General features: G+C 37.1%; 1 protein-coding gene across 4 annotated transcripts in view; it reads right to left on the bottom strand.

Moving 5' to 3' along the window:
- Cpeb4 (cytoplasmic polyadenylation element binding protein 4) overlaps positions 1 to 24496 on the bottom strand; it is a 65776-nt gene that overhangs the window by 16807 nt on the left and 24473 nt on the right. Inside the window, exons 3-5 of one of the 4 annotated variants that reach the window (XM_008850778.3) lie at positions 11964 to 12014; positions 4155 to 4178; positions 1849 to 2022 (exon numbers count right to left, since the gene is read on the bottom strand). In XM_008850778.3, coding sequence (XP_008849000.1) covers positions 1849 to 2022; positions 4155 to 4178; positions 11964 to 12014 — 249 coding nt within the window. The remainder of the gene's footprint in view (positions 1 to 1848; positions 2023 to 4154; positions 4179 to 11963; positions 12015 to 24496) is intronic. The other 3 variants (XM_008850779.3, XM_008850780.3, XM_008850781.3) reach the window with 3 other exon arrangements.

The raw sequence follows: 24496 nt of genomic DNA, 5'->3' as shown, positions 1-24496 counted from the left end.
TATGTAAATAAGGTCTGATAAAAGGGAAAACAGACAAAAAAGAGAGATGGGGACTTTATTTAAATTTCAGTCTCATAGAACTTTTTCATTTCCCTCAGACTACGAAACAGTGCAATCTATTCTGGTATGCTGTTTCTACAGTACAATTCAACTCATATGAGACTAATGAGCAGGAGAATGATGCCAGGATAACTCAGAGGTTGTACTGGTTCATAAGGATTTTTTTACTGAACAAGTTGAGCTAAAATAGCGAGAACAGAACTATGATCCTCAAAAGGAAAGGAAAACACCCAAGCTGGGGTGATGCACGAACACAAGCTCTCCCAGCTCCAGCCTATGAAACTTTAAACCGAACACAGCCCTCGAGGCTGTCTTTCCAGAGAAGTGTATCCCCAACTTTGCAGGCCTGGCACCTACTCAAATGCTCAGGGCTCCATTTCTATCTACCTTATTTCCATGATGGTAAGTCAGCCTTTAGCTTTGTTGGTTTAGGGGCATTTTCAGATTCTTGGAGGTAGCTCAAAGAATGCAGTTACCTGACTTGCTTAGATTGTCTAAGTTATGTCCAAATACTAATTCTGTTTTGGGCCATGATTCAAGTGCAAAGTTTATTCAGTTTCAAATGATTTGCCTCTAATCCTATATCCCAGATAAATTCTGTAATTTTTATAGCATGATTCTCCAGAATATAATATTTTTCAAGCTCTGCATTCTGAGCGTAGAAGAGCGACTGTGAACTGAATTGAAATTTCAGTAGTTTTCACCAAGACATTTAAAAAGTGTGTTTACTGTAATATTCCACTTTCCAAAATGTTAAAAAAAAAAAAAAGCTTGGTAAGTCTGAGCCCAGACTGATCAGTTTATTAAACCTTATTTGATCTTATAGATTTTTATGAAAATGTAGTCCAATCTCTATAATATGAATTAGTCTATGTCCATTTCCATTCAGAAAACCAAAACAAAAGAAATAGAGAGTAAAGATGTATGACTTCTGGGTGGTCTGCTACTATGACTTTTATCAGGATCACAGAAACCTAGAAATTAACTTTATATTCCTGGATAACTAGTCCCTCTAAGTCCTTGTATGGCTGGTTACTTATTCAAGTCTCAGCTCAAATAACACTTTCTCAAAGAAGTTTTACTTAGTCACTTAATCTAGTAAGATTCTTTCTATGCTAGATCTCATCACCCTGTTTGCTTTTAACATTATTTGCTGAAATTTTCTTGTTTGTTTACACATTTTTTATGCACCTTCCCTGACTAGGATGTAGATTTTCAAGCAGGAGCCTTCCATTTTGTTTACTACTACAATAAGCCCAAGAACAGTAGAGCTGTTTGCAGAACATGTACATATTTGCTGAATTAAAAAATATTTATAAAATTTTATTATTTTTAAGATTCTCCTTCTTATAGTACAAATACCAGCTATATTTCTTTAAAAGGTCATGCTTAACCCGAGATTTGAAAATTTGCAACAATTTGCAACAAAAGTGGGAAAGAAATAGAAAAATCACATAATTAAATTTGGGCCAGGCAGCACACAGACAAAGGGAGTTATGTCCATTATTTGTTCACAACAGAATCCTTGGGAAGTTTTCTTAGTGGTGGTTCCTTTTTTTCGGGGTCTGGTCCCCTGCTTCAGCTCACTGTCACATGCCACCCCTCTTCCTTCTGGAATGGGAGCTAATCTTAAGATATGACAGGAAGATAGGACAAGAGTGCAATGTCACCAAGGCCAAAGAATCAGAGCCAGAGACGGCTGAAACTATAACAAAAGCAAACACTAAGTATAGCCTCCCCAGGGCGACCAGAAGGCACGATACTCTAAACAGTCCATTCTAAATATACCTTCATCAATGTCAGGAGGCAATCCACCCACAAACACCTTGCGGGAATATCGCTCAACTCGCTCCCCGTTCTGATGAGTGAAGCAGTGAGGTGAACCCAGGCCACTATGAAGAGGTTGATCTCCACGGCCATCATCCAAGAATCCATCTTCCATTGGAAACAGTGAAGACTGACCTGAAATAGAAAGCAGGACAGAATGGTAACAGAAAATGTTCCTTGCCACTGATTGCTAGAAAGGTGGGAGCATCTGTCAAAATGCCACCAATGAAACCTCCATGCCTTGTGAATTTATTGTCATTCATAAGTTCTGACATTGGAAAAAGATGCAAACATGTTCATCTAAGTTTCTAACAGCATTTTCAGAATAGGGAAGCAATGGAGGGAGGGAGGGAGGTAGAAAAAAAAGAGAAAGAGAGAAAGAAATGAGAAAAAATACTTTCCCCCTCACACATATCCACACACACACACACACACACACACACACACACACAGAGAGAGAGAGAGAGAGAGAGAGAGAGAGAGAGAGAGAGAGAGAGAGAGAGAGAGAAAGAAAAAAGAAAATAGCAGGGGTAATAAACTGCTGCTTTTATTTTTCTCACTACAGGATCACTTATGCTTTTGCATTGTCATCACCTTCAAGTCTCAATTGAGTCAGAGAGGCAGTGCACGGTTAAAACAGAGGACTACTCAGGTATCCCACTGGGATCCAGAAACTAGCATGAGAAATGGAAGCACAGTAGAGAAGAGAACACTCTTTTGAGAACAGTTGGCAGCAGGCTGCACTGCCTTGGCAGGGTCCCATGGCCATGGCAACCTACACAAGGACATGAAGTATTATATTTGGCTATAAATCCTGGCTCAAAAATTTAATAGATCAAATTGTATAGCCTGCACAATTTCCTAAGAATGTACTTAAAATGAATAAGTCAATTTTTAAGTGAGCACTCATTTTCATTTTCCTTAATAGGATATAATCAAAGCCCACTTAATGCTGGTTCCCAGTTTCATTGTCTAGTTTTATAGCATTTAAGATCTGTAGGTATTCTAAAGCTATATTATTACTAAAAGTATATTAGCAAGTATCAGCTTACCAAGATACCATCTGTTTCTAAAAACTATTCTAAAATCTGAGAATCGTATCATCTAGAATATGTAAGAAAGGAGAAAAGACTGAAAAACACCAATGCATAAAAGTCTTCCCTTACTTACCTGATAGTAAAATAGGAACTTTCATATTATAAACAACATAGAGCAACAAATAGCTTCAACATCTCTCCAGCACTGCCTCATCATGGCTCAGGCTGCTAATTTACTTCTATATGAGAACTCTGGTAATGACTGCTATATCCTGCTCTTCCTACTAGAACACTCCCATGTCCTTTTGTTGCCACACTGTCCTTAATGATTACCAAACACACACATAATACCATCTTTGCCAAATTTATCCTATAATACTATATATCAAATGATGACAAAAAATGGTTGTAAAATTGGAGGTTATTTTCTGAATGATCTTCAAAAATCACATTTTAAATCTAAGCTATTTAACTCTTATTTTCTTATAACAAAATTATTAAAGACAACAAAAGTTACTTTAATGGGGCACTTCTAGAAAGCAAATCTCTAAAATTCCCTATTATTTACAGAGCATTCCACCTGATATTTGAAATTTATAGTTTTAGTCATTTATTTAGCTCATCTTGTTTTAAATGAAACATATTATGTTTACTAAGTAAAACAAGCTGACATAAGTTACTTAAGTATAAATGAACCTCCAATATAGTGAGGTATTTTGAGACAAGTCTAGGTTTTTTTTTTTTTTTTTTTGGTTTTTTTGAGACAGGGCCCCCTTGTCCCCCCGGCTGTCCTGGAACTCACTATGAAGCCCAGGCGGGCCTTGACCCCACAGAGCCCCCCCTGCCTCTGCCTCCCGAGTGCTGGGATTAAAGGTGTGCGCCACCACGCCCGGCTGACAAGTCTAGTTTTTAAAGATTGAAATCTTTAAAGATTTAATTTTTTTTTGTTAAATTATTTTAAGGAGTTAAAAAGGCAAATCTTTAGCCATAAGTAAGTTGAATAACACAGAGAATTCAAATCCAAATCCCATCATTCTGGTAATTTGTTCAGAGCTCTTTAACTCTTGCCAAGTAGAATGTCCATAGTGCTAACTATAGCACAAAAACTATGTAAGGATCAAAGCTGTTTCATTTCACTTTATTCCTTCCCCACAGAGGTTAGAAACTGAGCAAGCCTGAGTCCTCTCAAATACAACTGACACATTCAAAAGTTAGAAACAATAATGTTACCTCTCCTTCGCCCATATGTCCTTGCTGCATGTCAAATGAGAAGAAAAAACAAAAAAACAAACAAAAAAAACCTTTCAAACATTGTCAAAGAATCCACTGAGATTTCATCTACCAGTTTTTGAAATGAAAAAAATGGCTACATTCTTCATTTCCTGATCAATGTATCAAAACCAAGGAATTGGATGGTGAGCAGTCAGTTCAATGCATTATAAAGAAGGACTTCAAAGACACTACAAATCTTTATTGAATCTCACTTGTGTTAAAAGATTGGCTGTAACCATTGCTCACAGGGCAAACCATTATGAAACTAAAGCGGTATGCAACATGATGCAAGCCAACTACTACTATGTCAATTGTATTTTCTCTCAGATTTCCCTGCTAACAATTTATAAACATATCGATACTGACTTTCACCATTATAGGATACAAAACCTTACAGTATTTCTCAGTTCATTCCAAATAAAAGAAAATCATAGCAAATGAAATTTACATTTTTGCTTTAGTCAGCAGTTTTGTGGTTTCCCTCCTCCCCGGCCACCCCCCCCCACCCAAAATCTACCCAGTCCTAAATGCTATAGCATAAAAGGGTTGGCATTATATTGCCAGGCTGGTTGCAGTCCAAAGGAAAAGAAAAGGTAATTATTGAATCCTCAGGATATGACAGTGTATACTTTAAAGTAAGAAATTTTGAGGAAATGTTCTCCCTGAACCAAACTGGCACTTAAAGCTCACCGATGAATTGCCTCCACTATTCAACAAACATTTCTTGACTGTGTGGTCTTGCTAGGCATCATGGATAAAACATGATGAGGCTCTGACCTCAAAGAATCTGTAATCTTATATGCCACAGGGTCACTAACCATTTGTAATGATAATGTACCATGCCTTTTGCTATATACAGTGACCTTCCTTACCCATTTCATTTTCCATGGTTTTAGTTACCAGTGGTACAAGTCAGTTTGAAAATATCAAATGGAAAAATTCCAGAAATAAAAAATTTATAAGTTCTGAGTAACATTCTGGGACCTGGTACCTTCCTCCTCTATCCTGCCCAGCATGTGGATCATCCCTTTGTCCAATGTGTTCATGTCATATATGCTACCTGCCTGTTAGTCACTTTTGAGATATTCTAAGACTATTTTCACTGAAGTGTATTTTAGTATTATTATTTTTCATTATTGGCACTAATCTTTCACTGAACCTCATCTATAAATTAAACTTTATTACCTGTATGTATGTATAGGAAAAACCATAGTATACTGTCTTCCATCTTGAGCACCTTCTGGGGAATACAACTATACTAGCTATGTAATAGATGCAACAGGAACAGAAGAGGAAGAACACCCAGATATACAAGGTTGCAGGGAGTAGCATGTAGGCGAGATCCTAAAGGAAAACAGGAAGAGTATCAAGATTGCAATGCCACAGACAAGAGCTGTAAAGTCCAGGCCAAGGTAGCCAGAAAAGAATACAGAACAAGTAGAACTTGACTGGGATAGTATACTGGGATAGACTCTTGAGTTTAGAAGGTATGCCACCTTTAAGAAGTCACTCTTCAAAACTGCCAGGGGGTTATTTTTAGCCTTCTAGATAAAATACAAATAAGCATAACTCAGAAGTACTAGGTGAATATTTTACAAGGTGAAATTATTTTTCATCCTAAACTACATTTTTACCATTATTATATAGCACTGGATTCCACCAAACTACTTGGAATAAATGGTTAAATCAGTAAGAATTTCCTTGAGGAAAAGCTATCAGGTTTTCATTTTATGATTTTAAGTTTAGAAGGTAAAGAGCTATTTTCCAACTTACCAGAGAGAGGTTAGAAAACAAGTGATATCACAAAGCGGATGTCTGTTTAAAAACATTCTATTTATACAACTGCTTCAAAGACAAGGGAATTTAGGGAAACAATGACCTGAAAGTCTGGGTTATATCTTGAAAAGCAGACTGATGCTGCTTCAATTTCTCAAAAGTCAGCTATTTGAAAGAGTAGGCTTTAAAAGCTACACAACTAACATGAAAACCATCATAGCTTCCATAAAAAAACAACTTCAAGAATAGTAAGAGCTGTAGATAAATGGCTACAATAAAATACCCTCAAATATCATCAAATGTGAAATCTCAAATTTTATTTATTTACCAAAAATTAAGCTCATTAAAATAGAGGAATTTATGGCTAAATTCTGGAATTAACTTTTGAAAACTAGTCAGACATCTTTCTTCATATTATGGGAAAATAGGCTAAAAATGTACAATGTTTACCAACTATAAAAATAAACAAAAGATTAAAAGAAATTAATACTGAAAAATAAAAATGATAATATTCAGAAAATAAGAATAAAAATGCATAAATTTTGTTTTCACTTACATATATTTGTGCATGTGAATTTTGACATATGGAAGAGTAAACTATAACTTTGATGAAAATGTCTATATGATCAGAATTCATATATTAACAGAATGCTAAATGGTACCTCTTTATCCTATCCATAAAAAGTACACTAATATCCTTTCCCCACATATTTCAAATTACATTTGGAACAAACACATTATGATAAAACACTTGTAATGCAAACCCCATCACTATCCTGAGGAAAATGTCACATGGATTGTTAATCCACATAGAGTGGAGTGTGTTACTTGATGTTTTGCAAACACTGAGGGAGTGGCAAGGTAAAAAATGGCTTTGGGGCTGGAGACATGGCTCAGAGGTTGAGAGCACTGACTACTTTTACAGAGGACCTGGGTTCAGTTCCCAACACTGCGTGACACAGGTGCGCTTAAATACATGCAGGCAATATATTCATACACATAAAAAAATATTAAAAAAGAATTTTCTATGTCATATCAGTTAGTTGGTAATGGCAATATTCAAAGGACACTCAAAAGATATGATAAAGAACTACTTTCCAGAAGGCAGAGATTGCAAGTCTAATTCCTGTATTTCCCCATCCCTCAATTTCCTCACTTATAAAAACAAGGAGAGCACATCAAAAACTAATGAAAGATCCCATACATGTATCTAATGCCCACAGAGTCACATGTTCAATAAGTAATTTCCTCCCTTTCTCAAAAGTAAGCTACATGTACATTCTTAGTTTTATATTCAACAATTATTCTAGGCATTTCCTTACTGTCTCTGAACAGCTGTGGAGCATATTTGAATTTACAATGTGTTTTCACATAATTTTTCAACATATTCTCTACTGTAGAATCTAAAACCATATAATGTACATTTTTGGTGACTATAATTTACATTTTTCCTGGGTGAATTATACCCTCTTTTTTGATTGATTTCTGCCCACACCCAAACAAACAATCTTCCTCCTTTCATTCTAAAGAGCTGTAATTAAGAGATGTTCTTTGCTACCCTTTAAAAGATAGGTCTTAAAGCTCCTCTCTGGAATAAGCAAATACTTGATGCTTCTACATGAACAGATATCAGAGAAGTACATAGTGAGCTTTAAAACATTGTTTTGTTTTGTATCTTCCCTGTGCCACAAATTAATTTTTGAAGCAATTAATTCCAAGGACTGAAATTGTGGAGAATGGGGAATTGAAAAAAAAAAAAAAAAAAGAAAAAATGATAGAACAAAGTATAAACACTTTTTTTTTTTTTAGTGGAGGTGATAGTGACTGTTGGTTTCCTCAGATAACATAAAGCTTCATGACTAAGAAAAGGAAAATTAATCTTTCAATTGATATCTAACTCAGACCTTAACTAAATTATGCCAGAAAAACCTGGAGGTGAATCTGGCCTATGTTTAGCACTTTCACTTAGTTGAGAAACTAAATTTCGAGCTTATGTTTCAAAGCCACAAAGCATATATTCTTATTACATAAAACTTACTAGAAAAGGCATTAATTATGGGCTGGATTGTCCCCTAAGTCCCAGATTCATGTACTCAAGTCCTAACCTCTTGGGCCCTCAGAATATGACTGTTTTTAGAGGCCAGGACTTTAAGCAGGTAATTAATTAAGTGAGGATATCTGGGTGGACCCTAACCCAGTATGACCCTTGCCTTTCCAAAAAGAAATCGGGATCCAGACTTGCAAAGAGGGAAGACCACATAGGGAGCCACCTATAAGCCAGGAGATAAGTCTAGAGAAATCACTCTTGACACACTTTGATCTAAGGCTTCCAGCATCCATAACTTCAGGGGACAAAATTCGTTCTTTAAGTCACAGTCTACAGTGCTTGCTACAGCATCCTCAATAAACTATGACAGCATCCAGAAAGCAGCTAGAAAGTCTGGATTTTAAAATGCGTTTGAACACAAGACTTCTCCCCAGGGAAAAAATAAGAACAAAACCTCTACAACTAATAACACAGCAAAGAGTTGAATAATTCTCTGGAACAAACACTATGACATGGTTAGGAGATTTTCAACAGTATTTGTTGAGCTGCCCCAGCATCATCTCTTAAGTCACTAATGGATGAAGATCACTGCACAGTGTGAAACTGATGGCTAAACCATGACATGAAGAGTCACCTGATCTGTGGGTAAGAGTCCTTTGACCACGGTGTGAGCAAGTTCCACTATCAAGTAGTTAGGATTTAAACTCATTTCCTTACCCAAAATTCTGAGATTGCTTGAAACTTTCAAACCAAGTTACCCAACAAAAATCAGTCAAAATTCAAATGTTCACATTAAAAGGTTCACACAAAAAAGAGAATGAACAGTTCTTCCTTATTTTTATTCAAATAAAACAAAAAATGACTTCTGACTAATAGATATTTGGGAACTAAAGCTCTGAAAGGTGTTGAAACACAGCACAGAAGTAACAGGATCAGATCACTTTTCCAGTCCTTAAAGCCTGAATAAACTAAAGCAGACCAGGAAAAATAGCTCCTTAGAGCCCGTTCGGTTCTGACAATAGTGACAGATGTATTAGACTTTTATTATCAGTTTTTTTTAAAAAAGCCTGCAGGTTTAAAAGGTAGAGAAAGAACTACATTAAGTGAAGTAGTTTTAGGTTATTTATCTCAATACCAAGGAAAGAACTTGTTCAAGGGAGATAACTTATGAAAATTCATCTTAATCTCTTATACATTTTTTCCTTTCTACAAATATTTAGTACTAATATTCCTAACCAAAAATTTAATTATTTTAGTTTGACTTACTATGTGCTAGGTGTGGTAAGTTATTTAGATATATTTAATCCTGCAGGATGGGAGGTATTTGTCATTCTTGAGTTTGTCTTCTTTAAGCAAATTTAGTTCAATTTTCATTAGATTTCCAAAATAAACACATCCAAAATCTGAGCTAAAGTAAGAACAAAACTACTCAGAGTTAGTGCAATAGGCCAATTTATGCATAGGAAGTGCTCTGTTCTCAGGGAGTTTTATAAATATGACTGAAGGAACAGTTAACACCCATGCCTAAATCAAGGTGCTGAAGGCCTCATTACCCTCCTTTTGATTTTATGACTTACAAGCAATCTTTTTTTTTTTTTAAAGATTTACTTTGTTTTTAACAAATGTTGTGTCTGTGTGCATGCCTATATGTATGTGCACATGGGTGCAGGTGCCTGTGGAGGCTAGAGGGATCAGATACTCACTTGAGCTGGAGTTACACGTGGCTGTGAGATGTGGATATTGGGAATTGAACTCAGGACCTCTGCAAGAGCAGTAAGCACTCCTAACAGCTGAGCCATCTCTCCAGCCCTACTTCTATCATCTTTACACTCTGATCTTTACTACTGGAAAATAAATGGGTCTCTGAGGTCCAACATCTAGTCTACCTACAAGTTTCATTCTTCAGTATTAATGAATAAAGTGGCATTTGGTTCTATTGGGCTTGTTCTTAAAAACTGACACTAGGTCACATCTGACAAAACCAAGTTCAGGGACCTGTGAAGCTGCACATCAAGCCTGAGACCATAGCAGCCAGGACCTTACACTCTCGGATCTGGCTGGTGATACCAGTGCCTCTCCTCCTTGACATCTTTCCATTCTTTCTTAAGCTTCCTATCTTTCTGTTTGGCCCAACAACAGTAAAAATGAAGCATCCAGCCTCCCTCTACAGTTTATGGACCAATAAACTTTCAAAATATAAATATTTTGGGAAAAGGTCACCTTTTTTCTCCTTTGCCAAATAAGAGTCACTGAAAATAAACTATTCAAAAAAAAGATCATTAATGGGGAAAAAGGGAAAGGCATAATATAAGACTTTTGAAAACTGAGTGAGTTTACCTTCAAGAAAAAGCCACTAGAGTTTTTATACCTCAACAGAGATGAGCCCCAGAGGCAACTGATCCAAACCCAACAACTTCAGGAGGAAATCAGCACAAATAAAACTAGATCACTTTGCCTGGAATTACACAGCCTTATCCCAAATCTCTGTTCACAGCTATTTCCCATACCTAGAGCTGAGCCTGGATCTAGTTCCTACACAAACGTAAGCCCTGCTCTATGGAAGGTATGTCCTCCTCATCCTTATGCACCATTGCCATTTGGTGGTAGGTGTGGCACATATGCTTTTATGCTAGAGTATTATATGACGGCATTATTATGATGATTCTGCTAGAACAGAACAGTGGCATCATTTTCTATATGGACTTTCTGTCATTATTATTGCCTTCTTCCTGACACTGTAGCATCAAGACCCAAGGGTAATGATGAGAGAATGAGGTTTAAACATACTGCATAACCTCCAGGAGAGCTGATAGGCTCAGCAACTCTCATCAATCTAATCTCTAACTTTTTTTGCTCAGCAGGCCTATATTCAAGCACTAACTGAAAGGAAAGCAGGCTACAAAAATAATTTTCAATTCCTCATTCACCACATGCCATACACAAGGTTTTCATTGACTTCTGTTTGCTTGAGGAATGATGAGAATACAGCAAGAATAATTCATGGAGGTTGTAAGATCTAAAACAAGCTTTGGCAAATGGAAGAAATTATCAAAACACAAAATCTGAAAGAAAAAAAAGAAAATGAAAAGTAAAAATAAAAAAAATTTTCGTATTCCACTCAGTTATTTTAAACTGTGATACCAAAAACAAAACAAAACAAAACAAAAAACTATTAAATTCCTTAATTCTGTGAGATACCCATCCCTTCCCTGTGAAATTTCACTTGCTTCTGGCATACACACATGAAAGGAGACCCTGACAGCACACAAGTATCATTTGGGACAGTAAGGAGGAAGGATGGAAGGTACTTCATTTTTCTTGCTCTCTTTGACAGTAAGCAGTCAATGACCTTCCCTGTGGAATGTCAAGCACTGTGATCTCAGCTGCCTCTTTCCAGTTCTAGACCTCTAATGACCCTCTCTTCTCCTGGTAAGTTTTTCTTGTTGACATTTCAACATTTACTCTACAGAAGCTAATGTTTGATGAAGTTGGTCTGTATCATTATGAGATTCACACTCATTCTTGTCATTAATCTCAGGATGAAGAATCAAGTAAATATCAATATTTTTTTTAACTTAAAAGGTTCTATTACATTCCAGGTGTGGTGGGGCACCCCTTTAAACCCAGCACTCTGGAGGCAGAAGCAGGCAGATCTCTGTGAGTTCGAGGCCAGCCTGGTCTACATAGTGAGTTCCAGGCCAGCTGGGGCTACAAGGAAACCCTGTCTCAAAAAGACCAATTAAAAAAGGAAAGAAAGAAAAAGATTGTGTCATAATTTGAGGGACAAGAATTATTGTTAAATAGGTGATTAATAGCAACCTGTAATTGTCATTACAGAACAAACTAGTCACAACTCCACTTGTTGAAGCAAAACTACTACATTTTCTCACCTAGAACTGTTTTAGTTTTGTGAACTTCACTGGGGTAAATTAATCATCACTTACCATTAATAAGCAGAGAACTATCGGATCCTGGGTAGGAATAGTTTAGACGACCTGAAGGTAAAAGAAGGCCGTTACTGATTTTTTTTTTTCATAGATGGTTTTAAACTTATTCAATAACAGAGCTGAATTGACTGGTTTTAATACATAAAGTATTCTAAAAGCTACATTATGGGGACATAAGTTTGTTGTGCCAAGGAACACAATGAATCAGAGGTCTATCAATCTGCAGTGATTCACCAAGCTTCCAAAAGGGAAAAGTTTGAAGGTGATATCCCTCCCTCATGTTTAACTACTAAGTCATTCTAGTTCCCAAATGATGACCCAAAGTAACTCTATAACATTGTTATGACAGCAACTCACAATAACAATCTCGAACCACTCTGACCCATAAATATGAAATAGTTTTCATTTGTGTTGGTTGCTACTTAATTTAAAAGGATGCAATTAGCCATAATTTTCTTATGTGGCTTTTCATAAGAAAAGAGCCAGATTTAGACCTACAGATACAGGCATACTGAAGGATTTGGGGCAATGCATAGCGAAGGTAATGAGCAGCACTTCATTGCACTTATTCCTGATGGAAAGCACATCACAGACCAAGGACACAGCAAGTGCCCAACACATGCAGGATTACTTTGCTTCAAATTCTGAAATGATTCATAAAATTTGAATCTAAAATGGTTACCGAAGATATTCCTCAAAGAAGAATGTGTGAAAGTACTAAAACTGTTGAACTGTCTTCCAAATTGGTAGTCATAATAATTGGGGAGCAAGGGGGAAGCAATGATTTTTCTGCCTTTAAGAAATGACATTTCTGAATTGGGAGTGATAACACAGCACACACTAGCACTTGGGAGGCAGAAGCAGAGGCAAGTGGATCTCTGTGACTTCCAGGCCAGCCAGGGCCACATAGATGTGACTCTGTTTCAAAAACAAAAATAAAACAAACAACCCCCCCCAAAAAAAAACCCAACTATAACAAAAAGAAATTACATCTTTGTTTTGTAAGAGCCTCTCCTTGTAAAGTGAGGCATCTAGACCACAGATCCTTACTAAATGTGTATCATGGGCACTATACATTATAAATGTCTATGATAATTTTTAAGTCTCCATACCCCACATGCCCATCTGTACCCACCTTCCAAAAAAGGTTAGAGGACCCTCATCAAATCTTATGGCTCATCTAAGGAATGGGCAGGAAAATGTGGCTAAAATTCTCTACCATAGCCCAGTACGCTATAAAGCAGAAATAGTGTGCCAATTTCAAATTGACTCTGAAGAACAAATATTCCTTTAGGAAACAGCACTCTGAATTCTGACCTCACAGAACTATGATCCTCAAGGACTATGGAAACACAACGACAAGGCAGAGATTCTGCCAACCTAAAGGCTGGAGTAGGTCTTCTTAGGTCAGCAAGACTTTATCTAGTTCACAGAGAACTCTGGGAAGCAGAGCTAATGTGGGTCCCATCAATCAAAACCCACACACTAACTCTTCAGAAGGAAACTGTGAGGTCTTTAATGTTTTACAATCTCATGTCTTTGAAACTAACTTCACAGAAATGACTTGTGTCATGAACAGACAAAACTGTTCTTTCCTGCCAGAAGCTTTAGTTAATCCATACCCTAAACATGGGATCGAACATGAAACTAATCAGACTGCTACCAATTTAAAATCAAATAAAAGGGCTTTCTAAGATTAAGTGAACTGTTCTTAAGATTTCAGCTTATTCCTATTTAGGAAGTGAGAGATAGGAGAACAGAGATAGGAGAGAAGGTGAAAATTAATTTTTGTACTTCAATTTCTGCCTAAATATTGGCTTCTTTCTTTTTAAAAATATTTTATTGTTTTTATTTTATGTGTATGAATGTATTGCCTGCATGTATATGAGTGTACCCGTGTCATGCAATGCTGCGGAGGTCAGAAGAGGGCTTTGGATTCCCCTGGAGCTGGAGTTAAGGATGGTTCGTAGCTGCCATGTAGGTGCTGGGAATTGAACCCAGGTCCTCTGCAAGAGCAGTCAATGCTCTTAACCACTGAGCTATCTCTCCAGCCCCTTGGCTTCTTTCTTTAATGCTAGTAGTACAGACCAAGTATTCAACCCTAGAAAACTCCATTTGAACTACAACTTAGATTTTATTACTGGTCACAAGCATATTTTTTAAAAAGGACAGTCCTGAGATACAAGGAACAAAAACATGATATCAACTGTTTAAAACCTGTGTGTGCGGATCCTCAGCTGGTTTTCTGGAGTGGATGGTAAGTTTCATAGCTGTGGGACCCTCTAAGCAAATGACTTATCAGGAGCTTTCAAAAATCACTTCCTCTCATCACGAGACATTTTAAAACGATGATCAAAGTCAATACAGACACAAATTAACCAACTGAAATTAAGGGTTAAGAGGAAATGTTTTATTATTTCTGAGGATGTAACTAATTTCTTTAACACTAGCATTCCAACTGAATCTAGGGCTGGTCTATGTGAACCATAATGCTACTAAAAGAACCATAATGCTTCTTTTGTGCTTAGGAAGGATAAAAATAATAATACAAATCCAAATGACAAATTACCAGGCTGACTGGCCCAATTTAACGAAGTTCAAACGTATCAGAAACTCATTTTCGGGTACTTTTTTAAAAACTCAGAAATATTGCAACTTAACAGTCACAAGAACGTGACTTAACTTACAGCTGTGAGTATGCCTTGTAGCACACCTCCTGAGGAGTGCCCCACTCCAAGGTAAGCGACCTTTAATAGCTGCTCTGCTCCTTAACTCACTTAATAACATAACACTGAAGAACCACTGTCAAAGTTGAGGGCCGGAACTCTGAATGTGAGACTTATTTTTCAGTGTTTTAAGCAGGCCTTGTAACATGATTACTGTCAGGCTAGGTTCAGTGTTGGTCACCGAGAGGCAAATATAATATGCTGTGTCATTCTTTGAAATAATCAAGACTGTAGATTTAAAATATCACAGTGACATTATGATTTTTTTTAGCTTTTATAATGCTTCCTGTTTGCCCAATTAAAAAATTATTTCTACAACTAATATCCAAAGCCATTCATAATCATGGATAATAACTATCCTTTCCTGGAAATCTTCCCAAAGCTCCCATCATAAGTACTCCACAGGAACTGAATCTTCTGCAGGCCACTCATATTGTCCTTTGGTGCTATCTTTTGCTCTGTGCTAATATCCTTTCTGCTCTATGGATGAAATTTATATCAACATCCTTGCATTTCTAGTCCATGGCTAAGGTATTGATGATTCCCCTCCCACAGATACAGTGGGTCTCATTCCAGGATCCCAGACTGTCTGGTTCCAGACTTACCTAATTAGCTAAGCAAAACTTGAAGGAATGCACACAGATTCCCCACCAGACTAGTGCATTTGTCATAAGTGATGTACTTCATTATCTCCCAAAGACCTCAGTTCATATTATTTTTATTCTTAGTGTTTGGACAAATGTATATTTGCCCAAATGTATATTACTGTGCATTTTCCATTCTTCTGACTTCTGAGAACCCGATAGCTTATTTCTTTTTAGTGTCAAATAATATTCCATTGTTTGTATGGACTATAATTCATTTAGCTATTCACCTACTAAAGGATATTTTGGTCACTTCTAAGTATGGCAGTTTTGAGTTAAGCTGTCATAAACATCTGTATGTTGGGTTTTGTTAGGGTTAGAAGCTTAAAAAATTTTTTTTCTTCATTTATTTTTATTTTATTTTATGTGTTTAAGTGTTTTGTCTGTATGTATATAAGTGCAGCAATGTCATACAATGCCCACAGAGGCCCAAAGAGGGCACCAGATATCCTGGAACTAGAGTTATGGACAGTTGTTAGTTACCATGTGGGTGCTGGGCACTGAACCCCAGTCCTCTGCAAGAGCAGCCAGTGCTTTTAACCACTGAGCTACCTCTCTAGCCCTGGTATAAGCTTTCTGAAGAGCTTTTTCAATGTTTTTTTTCAGGGTCACCTTTTTTCCAAGACACCTTTTCCGAAAAAGGAAATTTCTTTTAAAATTAGCTCACCAAATTTTATTTCTAGCTACAAAGCACTAGCCAGTTTTCTTATGTAATCACTTCAGTGACTGGCTAACTCTCTTATCTCTTTTACATAATACATGCCCTTAGGGACTAGAACTTTTTTAAACCTATCTTAGGTTTCCTGTTTGGATACCAGGCAAATATTCAGTGAGTTCATTCCACTGAACTTAAAACAGTAGCATTTTACAAATGAATCAAGTATAAAATAAAACTAATTGCAATAACTGAATATGAAATAGGCCAGTGCCTCTGGCTTTGTTGGGTTTGTTTTGATAGCTCATCTATCTATAAACATGTTTTGGTACACTTATAATTTAATTCCTAAAAGGGAAAGAAGGGTATTAGGATATCAGGCATGTGAACCTATTTGGAGAGTAAAAGTCAATCCCTGAAGGCTCTTGGCATTGACTGTTATAAGTATAAATACTACCTGATCAGCAGTCATACTCCTAAGGGACATTATCACCGGAAAAGGAACAGTCTCTGGAGGCTAGCCATGGCATTTGGAGCTGCAGCCTAGCACATATTATGCAGAAAGCATAGGCTATATTTGTAGACATGATCCAACCTAGCCAAATATAGGCAACTGATACAGTGCAACTCTGGGGAACTACACTACCAAATCCTACAGCTAGAAAGATCCATGCACCAGCTAGAAAGTTCCAGGCTGGGTATTTGGTAGTTGGAAAGAACCAATATTTACCGAACAGATGGACTTAGAATAAGTAGGGGAGGAGAACTCTTAAGAACAGTCAGTGCTATCATACTCTTTTAAGATGCTAACTAAGGAACCTAGCTAGGGAGATGAAAGGAAATGCTCTATCATATTAGTCATATACATAATTAGATAGACGTTATCTTCAAAGGGAAACCCAGATGTTATTGCTACAGATGATTCAGCAGGAAAGATAGAATAGATGCTGCCATGTCAAACACACACAATGAAAACTGCCCAATGTTCTGCAATGCTATTTGGGGATCATGCATCTCCAGAATCATGCTGGCATCATTAGTGACATGGTATGAGCCAAGAAGAGAAATGACAGCAGTGTTGTCCAGAACATCCATGTAGTCCTATACAATTGTAAGTAGCATGAAATTCTAAGTTAATTTTTCTAAGTGGCTCAAGCTAAAATAATTTAGATACGCCAAAAGAAAAGGAATTTTCAGTGAACCTCATTAAAACTTTCTAATCTCCAAACGCGCGCGCGCACACACACACACACAGAGTTGTTTAAGAACATTCATCTCTGCTTGTGATAATTTAGCTCACATCTAAGTAAAAGCTATACTGCCATAAATACTTTTTACGAGAGATATTTCCACCTTTACACTTCTTTTGTTTTTTATCAAGCCTGAGACTTGCAGCAAGATGGTGCTGGGGGATCTAGACAATATACAGCAAAGACTACAGGCCCAGTATCAATTTGCTGGTTATGAAAACCAACTTTGTATTTATATAACTGCAAAACTGAAGTCAATATGGCTGAATGCAGATTTACTCAATACTCTCTGTAACTTATGATATAAAGATAGTATTTAACAATTTACATTACCAAAAATAATTCTCCAAATCCAAATCAAAGAAGGTCAAAATCCTCAACCTTCTCCTGATCTATATGTCCTAGAAGCAACTTTCCAAACATTTCTATGTAAAATCATAAAGGAGGAACCAGAATTGATAGCTGTGACCTTGCTCCTTCCCAAAGAGTCATTTAAAATTTACTAAATATACTCAGAAAGTTAAGGCTAAGCAAAAGCCCTTATAGTATGAATTTTACTGTTAGTGTCAAAACCAGGACAAATGAGTTAATAGGTCTAAATGCCTGGAGTGCCTAAGAAGAAAAGGCAAACAGCAGTGTGGACAAATAGGAAAGGGCATGGATTCAAAATTTGTCCTGGCTTTGACACTGACAGTCAAATTCATACCATACGGGCTTTGCTTAGCCCTTTCCTATCTGTCCACATTGTCATTTCCCTTCTCTTCTCAGGCACTCCAGGCATTTGGACCTACTAACTCATAACTTCTATATCTGGGTAACTTAGTCTGTGGGATACCCTCCTCTCTCTGATCCCCAGTGTCTCACCACTAAAGTCCAATACCTCTCTCCCTGCCCTGTTGTGTGTAGTCTCCTTCTTAGGCCTCACGTTCTATGGATATCTGTCTTCTCCATCTCATGCCACCCACACTGATTCAGATAACCCAGAACAGTCCATCAGCATCTCTCATACCAAGTTACTCTGTCTTAGTTTTTTTTCCTGTTGCTGTTATAAAATACCCTGACAAAAGCAATTTAGGGGAGAAAGGGTTTATTTTAGCTCAGAATTCTAGGCAAGAGTCTGTCACCTCCCAGTGGAGAAGTCAAAGAGGCAGGAACTTGAAGCCCATCCACAGCCAAGAGCAGAAGAATGAATGTATGTGTGCTCCCCAGTGCTCAGTGTGCTATCTCCTTTTCACTCAGCCCAGGGCCCAGCCCAAGAAAATGGCATTGTCCACATTCTGTCTTTCCACTTCAATTAACCCAAGTAGGAAAATCCCTCACAAAATCTAGACAATTCCTCATTAAGACTCCCTTCCCATGTGATTCTAGGTTGTGTCAAATTGATAATTAAAATTAGACATCATATTCTTTTAAAGCTATTTCTTCTGTTGTGGCAGCAAACTCTTTGAGGATGAACTTTAAGTATGGCATCCCAGAGCCTGGAACATTGAAAAATATCAATAATCGACTACAGAATGAATGAATGAAACAAAGCCAGCAACTGATGGTGTCTGCCCAGGAAGATACAGTAAAAAGGACAGTCTCGATTTTACCTCATATTATTATTGAATATTAGGAAGGCAAGGTCCTTATTTCTATTTACAGTCATTATGAGATACTCTTAAAATAACTTTTTGGAGACTAGCAACAAAAAATCTCTCTGACCCCAGTAAATACTATGTACCTAACGAACAGTAATTCCTTTCTCCTCTCCAACTACCGGCCAAAGATAACCAACAATTTCCACCAGTGACAGACAGCAAGTGGGGCAATTTCTTTTGGCTGATAAGTGCTAAACTGGAATCTTGGAGAAGGAAGTAGTAATCCAGGGAATATTTTTTTACTTCAGAGAAATGAAGCTTGTTAGTACCTTTGGTTATAATCATGCATATAATTCTCTGAGAAAAGAGTGAAGAGGAAAAAACTCAAACACCTTACTTTTATTATACAGCTGAACAGGCAAAGAAGCAGAAGGATCTTAAGAAAACTTTGAAAATTCCCCTTAAAACTTCCCTGTTAATTAAAACGGGCACTTTTTTTTGTACCAAAACATCAAATTCAAAATTTAAATTGTGATAAGGACAGTTAAAAACAGATTGTAAAAGTCAATGAAATAAATTTCTACACATTGAGGAAGTTTTCATATAAAGGAAAGATTGCTTTTCTATAACTCTAAGTTGCAAAATCTAAAAGCATCTAAGAAAACCACAGGCAGCAGGGAATGTCTGGAGAGAAGATAGCAAGGAGCTGACCCAATTAAGGAATTCAAAAGATTTCGGACTGCCAGGAAAGCTAACAAAAAACCAGCAAGCAGGAAGGCTATTTTTATCCTGGTCAGAAGCTTTCTGACTCTGAATACTGCATTTAGAGGACACAGTAACAAGATAACTTGCCTTAAGAGGATGTTATGATACCAGTGATTAATGACAATTTTTTAAGCTCAGAAAAATGAAACATAGTTTTTGTTTAAATTAAATCAGCCAAAGCTGGTTAAAACAGAAGGGAGGGGGATAATATAATAGGAAGAAATGAAGAAAAACAGACCTACAAGTTGTAGAAAATGTTTAAATTTTTAAAAATTACATTTATTTATTTATTTGGAGGTGGTGTACCATGGCCTACAGGTAGAGGTCTGACAAACTTCCACCATGAGAGTCCCAGGGATCAAATTCAAGTCATCAGGCTTGGTGGCAAGTGCCCTTTCTCCTCTGAACCACCTTGCCAAGTCATAAGTAGTAGAACTTTTTTAAGTAATCCAGAAAAAATTCAAGGCAATAAAATAAATTCTCCTCCCTTGCAAAAAAGATTGAAAAAGAAGTATATGTTATGAGAGGCACCTTTTTAAAGAACCAGTGAATAAATGTAAATTACTTTAAAACTGTCTCCAAGGTAAAAATGATTTTGAGATATGGCTGTCCATCCTGACTTGAATATAGAAAAAGATCAAGATAAAATTTGAAATCCTTGGAGATCCGAGACTAGGTCACTATGAATGATTGAGAACTTTAGAGATAACAGAGAAAAATACTAAAAGAAAGGTATCTTTTATCTGATTACCCACAGAAGCTAAAAGAAAAATTAAGACTTTCCTTCCTTATGTATAACCATTATTTTATAAAATAGGATGCTATTCCTATACTGATTAACACCTGCTCTCAAAACCAGTCACTGAAGTCCAAACCCAAAAAGGAATGGACTAGGCTAGGCCACTAGTTGGCTTTCTGCATGCAGATTTATCATCAATTCTAGTCACCTATTTAATATAAACCTTTTGAACCTTACTGAAGAATGTACTTTTATACCTGATCTAAGAATTCAACCTTTTGTAATTTCTCAGAAGATCCAGTTCCTACCCTCTTCTATAAACACATAAGGCTGTCTTCATTAGTCTTCAAAATTTAATAATAAACAAGGCTATTCAAGCATTTCTGCTAATGATTTGGAGAATAAGCTACATGAGGCTTGAAGTCTTTGTTTTTAGAGTCTGATATATCCCCAAACCTAAAATGTCCTGTGCACAGTAGAGATTTAGTATTCCTTATACAAATGGCTTCAGACAGCTTGGGACTTTTACAGTCACAGCCACAGTGGGGTGCTGGTGGGAAGGGAGAGCAGTGTATCTGACTCACCTGGGGAACAGGCAGGCTTAAGCCCCATGACAGCTGACGATTCTAAATCAGGGGATCAGAGGAAATTGTCCATTCTCCATTCTTTCACAGAAGTCAGAAAGTGCAAGAACCACAACTTCTATAGATTATCAGAATCAGATATTTTTAAACTGAATGCCTAAGCTGAAGTCAAGAGATACTAATGCCTACCCTGTGAAAGCATATTTAAATTTTTTTTATTTGTTATTTTTATTTTATTGTATGAGTGTTATGCCTGCAGGCAGGTAAGTCACCCATGTCGTGCAATGCCCGCAGAGGACAGAAGAGGCTGTTGGATCCCCTGAAACTAGAGTTACAGACAGTTGTTAGCTGCCATGTGGGTGCTAGGGATTGAACCTGGGTCTTCTGCAAGAACAGTCAGTGTTCTTAACCACTGAGCCATCTCTCCAGCCTCCTCTGTGAAAGCATATTAAGCCAGAATTGCTTACATTTTCTCATTTGTTTCCCTCTTTGTGACTACACAATAAATGCCCAAATCTAAACTGGAAGCAAAAAGCTGAGTTTCCTCTATTGACCCTCTGGGAACCAGGAAGCTGAGTAACCTTTACAGAAGCTGCAATACCTCTCTGGACTTCACCTGTTTTCAACTGTAATATGAAGATCACAAAATTGAAACAAAACTTTTTTATAATGATTTAGGTTAGAGACAATTCTCCAAAGCACAATGACTAAAAGAGAAATGGTGCCTGAAGTGCCCTTTCTTTTGCTTGTTAACCGTGCTGTCAATAGAGAATGTCCAGGTCTACCTCAAAGAGGAAAAACACATCAAAAGGGAACTTCATAAATATGAATATGACCAGTATTTGAGGAGCTGGAATAGAGGCAGGAGCTAAATGTGGGATGTTTCCAAATCATACTGCTTAAAGAAGGTACAGCAGCACCTGTCTCCCTCTCCTAACAAAACTGTCCTATTTCACAATGCCAGGGTATCCCACTCTCCTAGCTCTGTCTCATATGGCAAAAGATGACTTCAAAAGTAGAAATGATGCTCCAAAATGCTATTTGGTGGAGATGAGAATTTAAGCTCAGTAAGTGACCTCTTCCGGCTTTCCTCTACCTCCTTCTCTATTTGTTTCTTCCCCTTTTAGGTTATGTTCTTTTTGGTGATAGGGAACATTCTGATGGTAGGAGTATAAAGCAAAATAATTGCACAACTTCTCTAGAACTCACTTATAAAAATTTATAATTAAGACCTATTATGAGGAAAATATTTCATAGTGACTTCCCTACATGATAATAATTTAAAGACTCCTAGCCCCACCCCAACCCAGCAAATCCAGTAAAGCAACTAAAACCTTAACAAAATAATAGCAATATAAACTCAAATGCAAAACCTTTAAGTGTATTTTAGCTGCATTACATCAACATTCACACACTTTGAAGGATAATCACAAATATGTTAGTGACATAGTTCTCTCCTAACTAAAATGTTTGTTCACTAATGGGCTCCGAGCATCTATTAAATGACTCCCATGGATGAAGAGGCCCATGGTCTACAAATGTAGAACAGAAACAGTTCATGAGACCAAGTTTAAACAACAGGTTAGTCTAGAAGCAAAGCCTTCACACCACTATCTAAACTTGATTTCTGATTATATCCTCTGTAAGCTACTCAGTATTCAATACTGTCACATTTATACTCACAAAGATTCATATACTTTATAATGTAAAACTGTAGAGAACTGTTGATATTTTAAAGATTGTTAAGTTCTTTCCCTCCATTCACAGGTGAGGAAATCAAGGTCTCAAGAAAAGTTAGCAACTCAAGGCCACATTACTGGTAGTCAAAGAGCAAAACCTAAACACAATCCCAAGTGTTTCTCTTTTTATTTCTTAATATTTCAGAAACTCTATTATATGCTAACAAGTTTTGATCATTAGGGAAAGAGGAAATAGCTGATTTAAACATCTCTATTTACTCAACCATGCCAGACATTTAGTGATTAGAATTTTATAGCCAGAAGAAGTTGTTAGATTTGTTTCAAGTTCTTTATAAACTTCTATTGGTCATGGCTTCTCTTCAGAACAAAGATTTGCACTATATTGCTGGCTTCTCAGGCACTTTAAAAAATAAACAAAAGGGACTTTTAATTGGTCAATTCCTCCTCTTTTCTGATGTGTAGCAACTGGCATTTGCCTGAGTAGGTTCCAAAGAGCTTAAAGAACTGCTTTCCCTTCAGAACCACTGATGTTCCTAATGGGCTGGTTACCAGGTAATAATTTAGATCTAAACAAAGCCTGGCTTTTAGAACTGAGTGCACTGCTGTGGGACTGAATACAGAACCAGTCAATTAGGCAAAACAATGAAGCCCAAAGGCATGACTATCTCAACATATTTTTCCAGAGCAGTATCTAGTTTAAAACTAATTTTAAAACTTTTACAAACTATATTGTTGAACAGTAACAAACTCACTAGGTTTTTGTTTGGCTTGTTTGATTTCTCTTTCTTTTAAGCTTTGGTAGTAAGGACATAGGCATTATGAAATAAAAACATTTACAAATTGGCATATACAGCTCATAAATAATTAGCTGCCCACACCAGGTAATAATTTCATGTATATCAGGAAGTAATATTTTTTTTTTGGTCTTTTTGAGACAGGGTCTCCCTGTAGCCTCAGCTGTCCTGGAACTCATTATGTAGACCAGGCTGGCCTTGAACTCACAGAGATCTGCCTGCCTCTGCCTCCCAAGTGCTGGGATTAAAGGCGTGTGCCACCATGCCTGGCTAAGGAAGTAATATTTTTCATATTTTTTCTTGTATGAGTGTAGCATATGTGCAGGTGCTCACAGAGAGACCACAGGAAGACTTTGGGTGTCATTCTCCACCTTATACCTTTGATACAGGGTCTCTTACTAAACTTGGAGCTCAGCTGAGGCCAGCAAGCCCCAGAAATCCTTCCGACTCCACACCTCACATTGCTGTGATTACAGGTGGGCACATGGCCATGCCTGCATTTTTACCTGGGTGCTGAGATCTGAACTCAAGCCCTCAGGCATGCACAGTAAGTGCTCTTACCCACAGAGCCACCTCTCCAGCCCCTGGAAGTAATTTTTGTGGCACACTGAACTGTTCCCTCCTTCCTGTTGCTAAGCTGAATGCAAAGGGAATCTTGGATGTTTTTATGACAGCTATGAATCAGGCAACATTGCTTTCCCTCCCCCAGAGTCACCCAGTAACACTGGCCAGGATTACTAAATAGCAGGATCAAGGAAGGCCCAAAGGCCTTTAGTGACAACAAAGGACTATTAAACTGATACTTGTATATGAGACTGCTTTAGTAGCTGTCAGGAAATGAGCTAGCAAGTCACCTCTGTATAACTTTGTAGAAATTGAATAGAAAAATTTAAAATAGAAAAACAAGAAAATACGTGACACTATCCAAAGATATACAGTATTACACATTAATTTGGACAGGAAGTGACAGAAACACGAAGTTCTATCAATGTTCTAGACCTCCTTCCTCTTTTACACAGCAGGGGTCCCTACTAGTTATTGACAAACTGCTGGCAAAAATCTGAAAACTTATTAAAATGTCACTCAGCTTTCA

The sequence above is a fragment of the Nannospalax galili genome, unplaced genomic scaffold (genome assembly GCF_000622305.1).
Source record: "Nannospalax galili isolate Female #2095 unplaced genomic scaffold, S.galili_v1.0 scaffold104, whole genome shotgun sequence".
Classification (NCBI taxonomy): domain Eukaryota; kingdom Metazoa; phylum Chordata; class Mammalia; order Rodentia; family Spalacidae; genus Nannospalax; species Nannospalax galili.
This window is presented reverse-complemented; position numbering and strand designations above follow the sequence as displayed.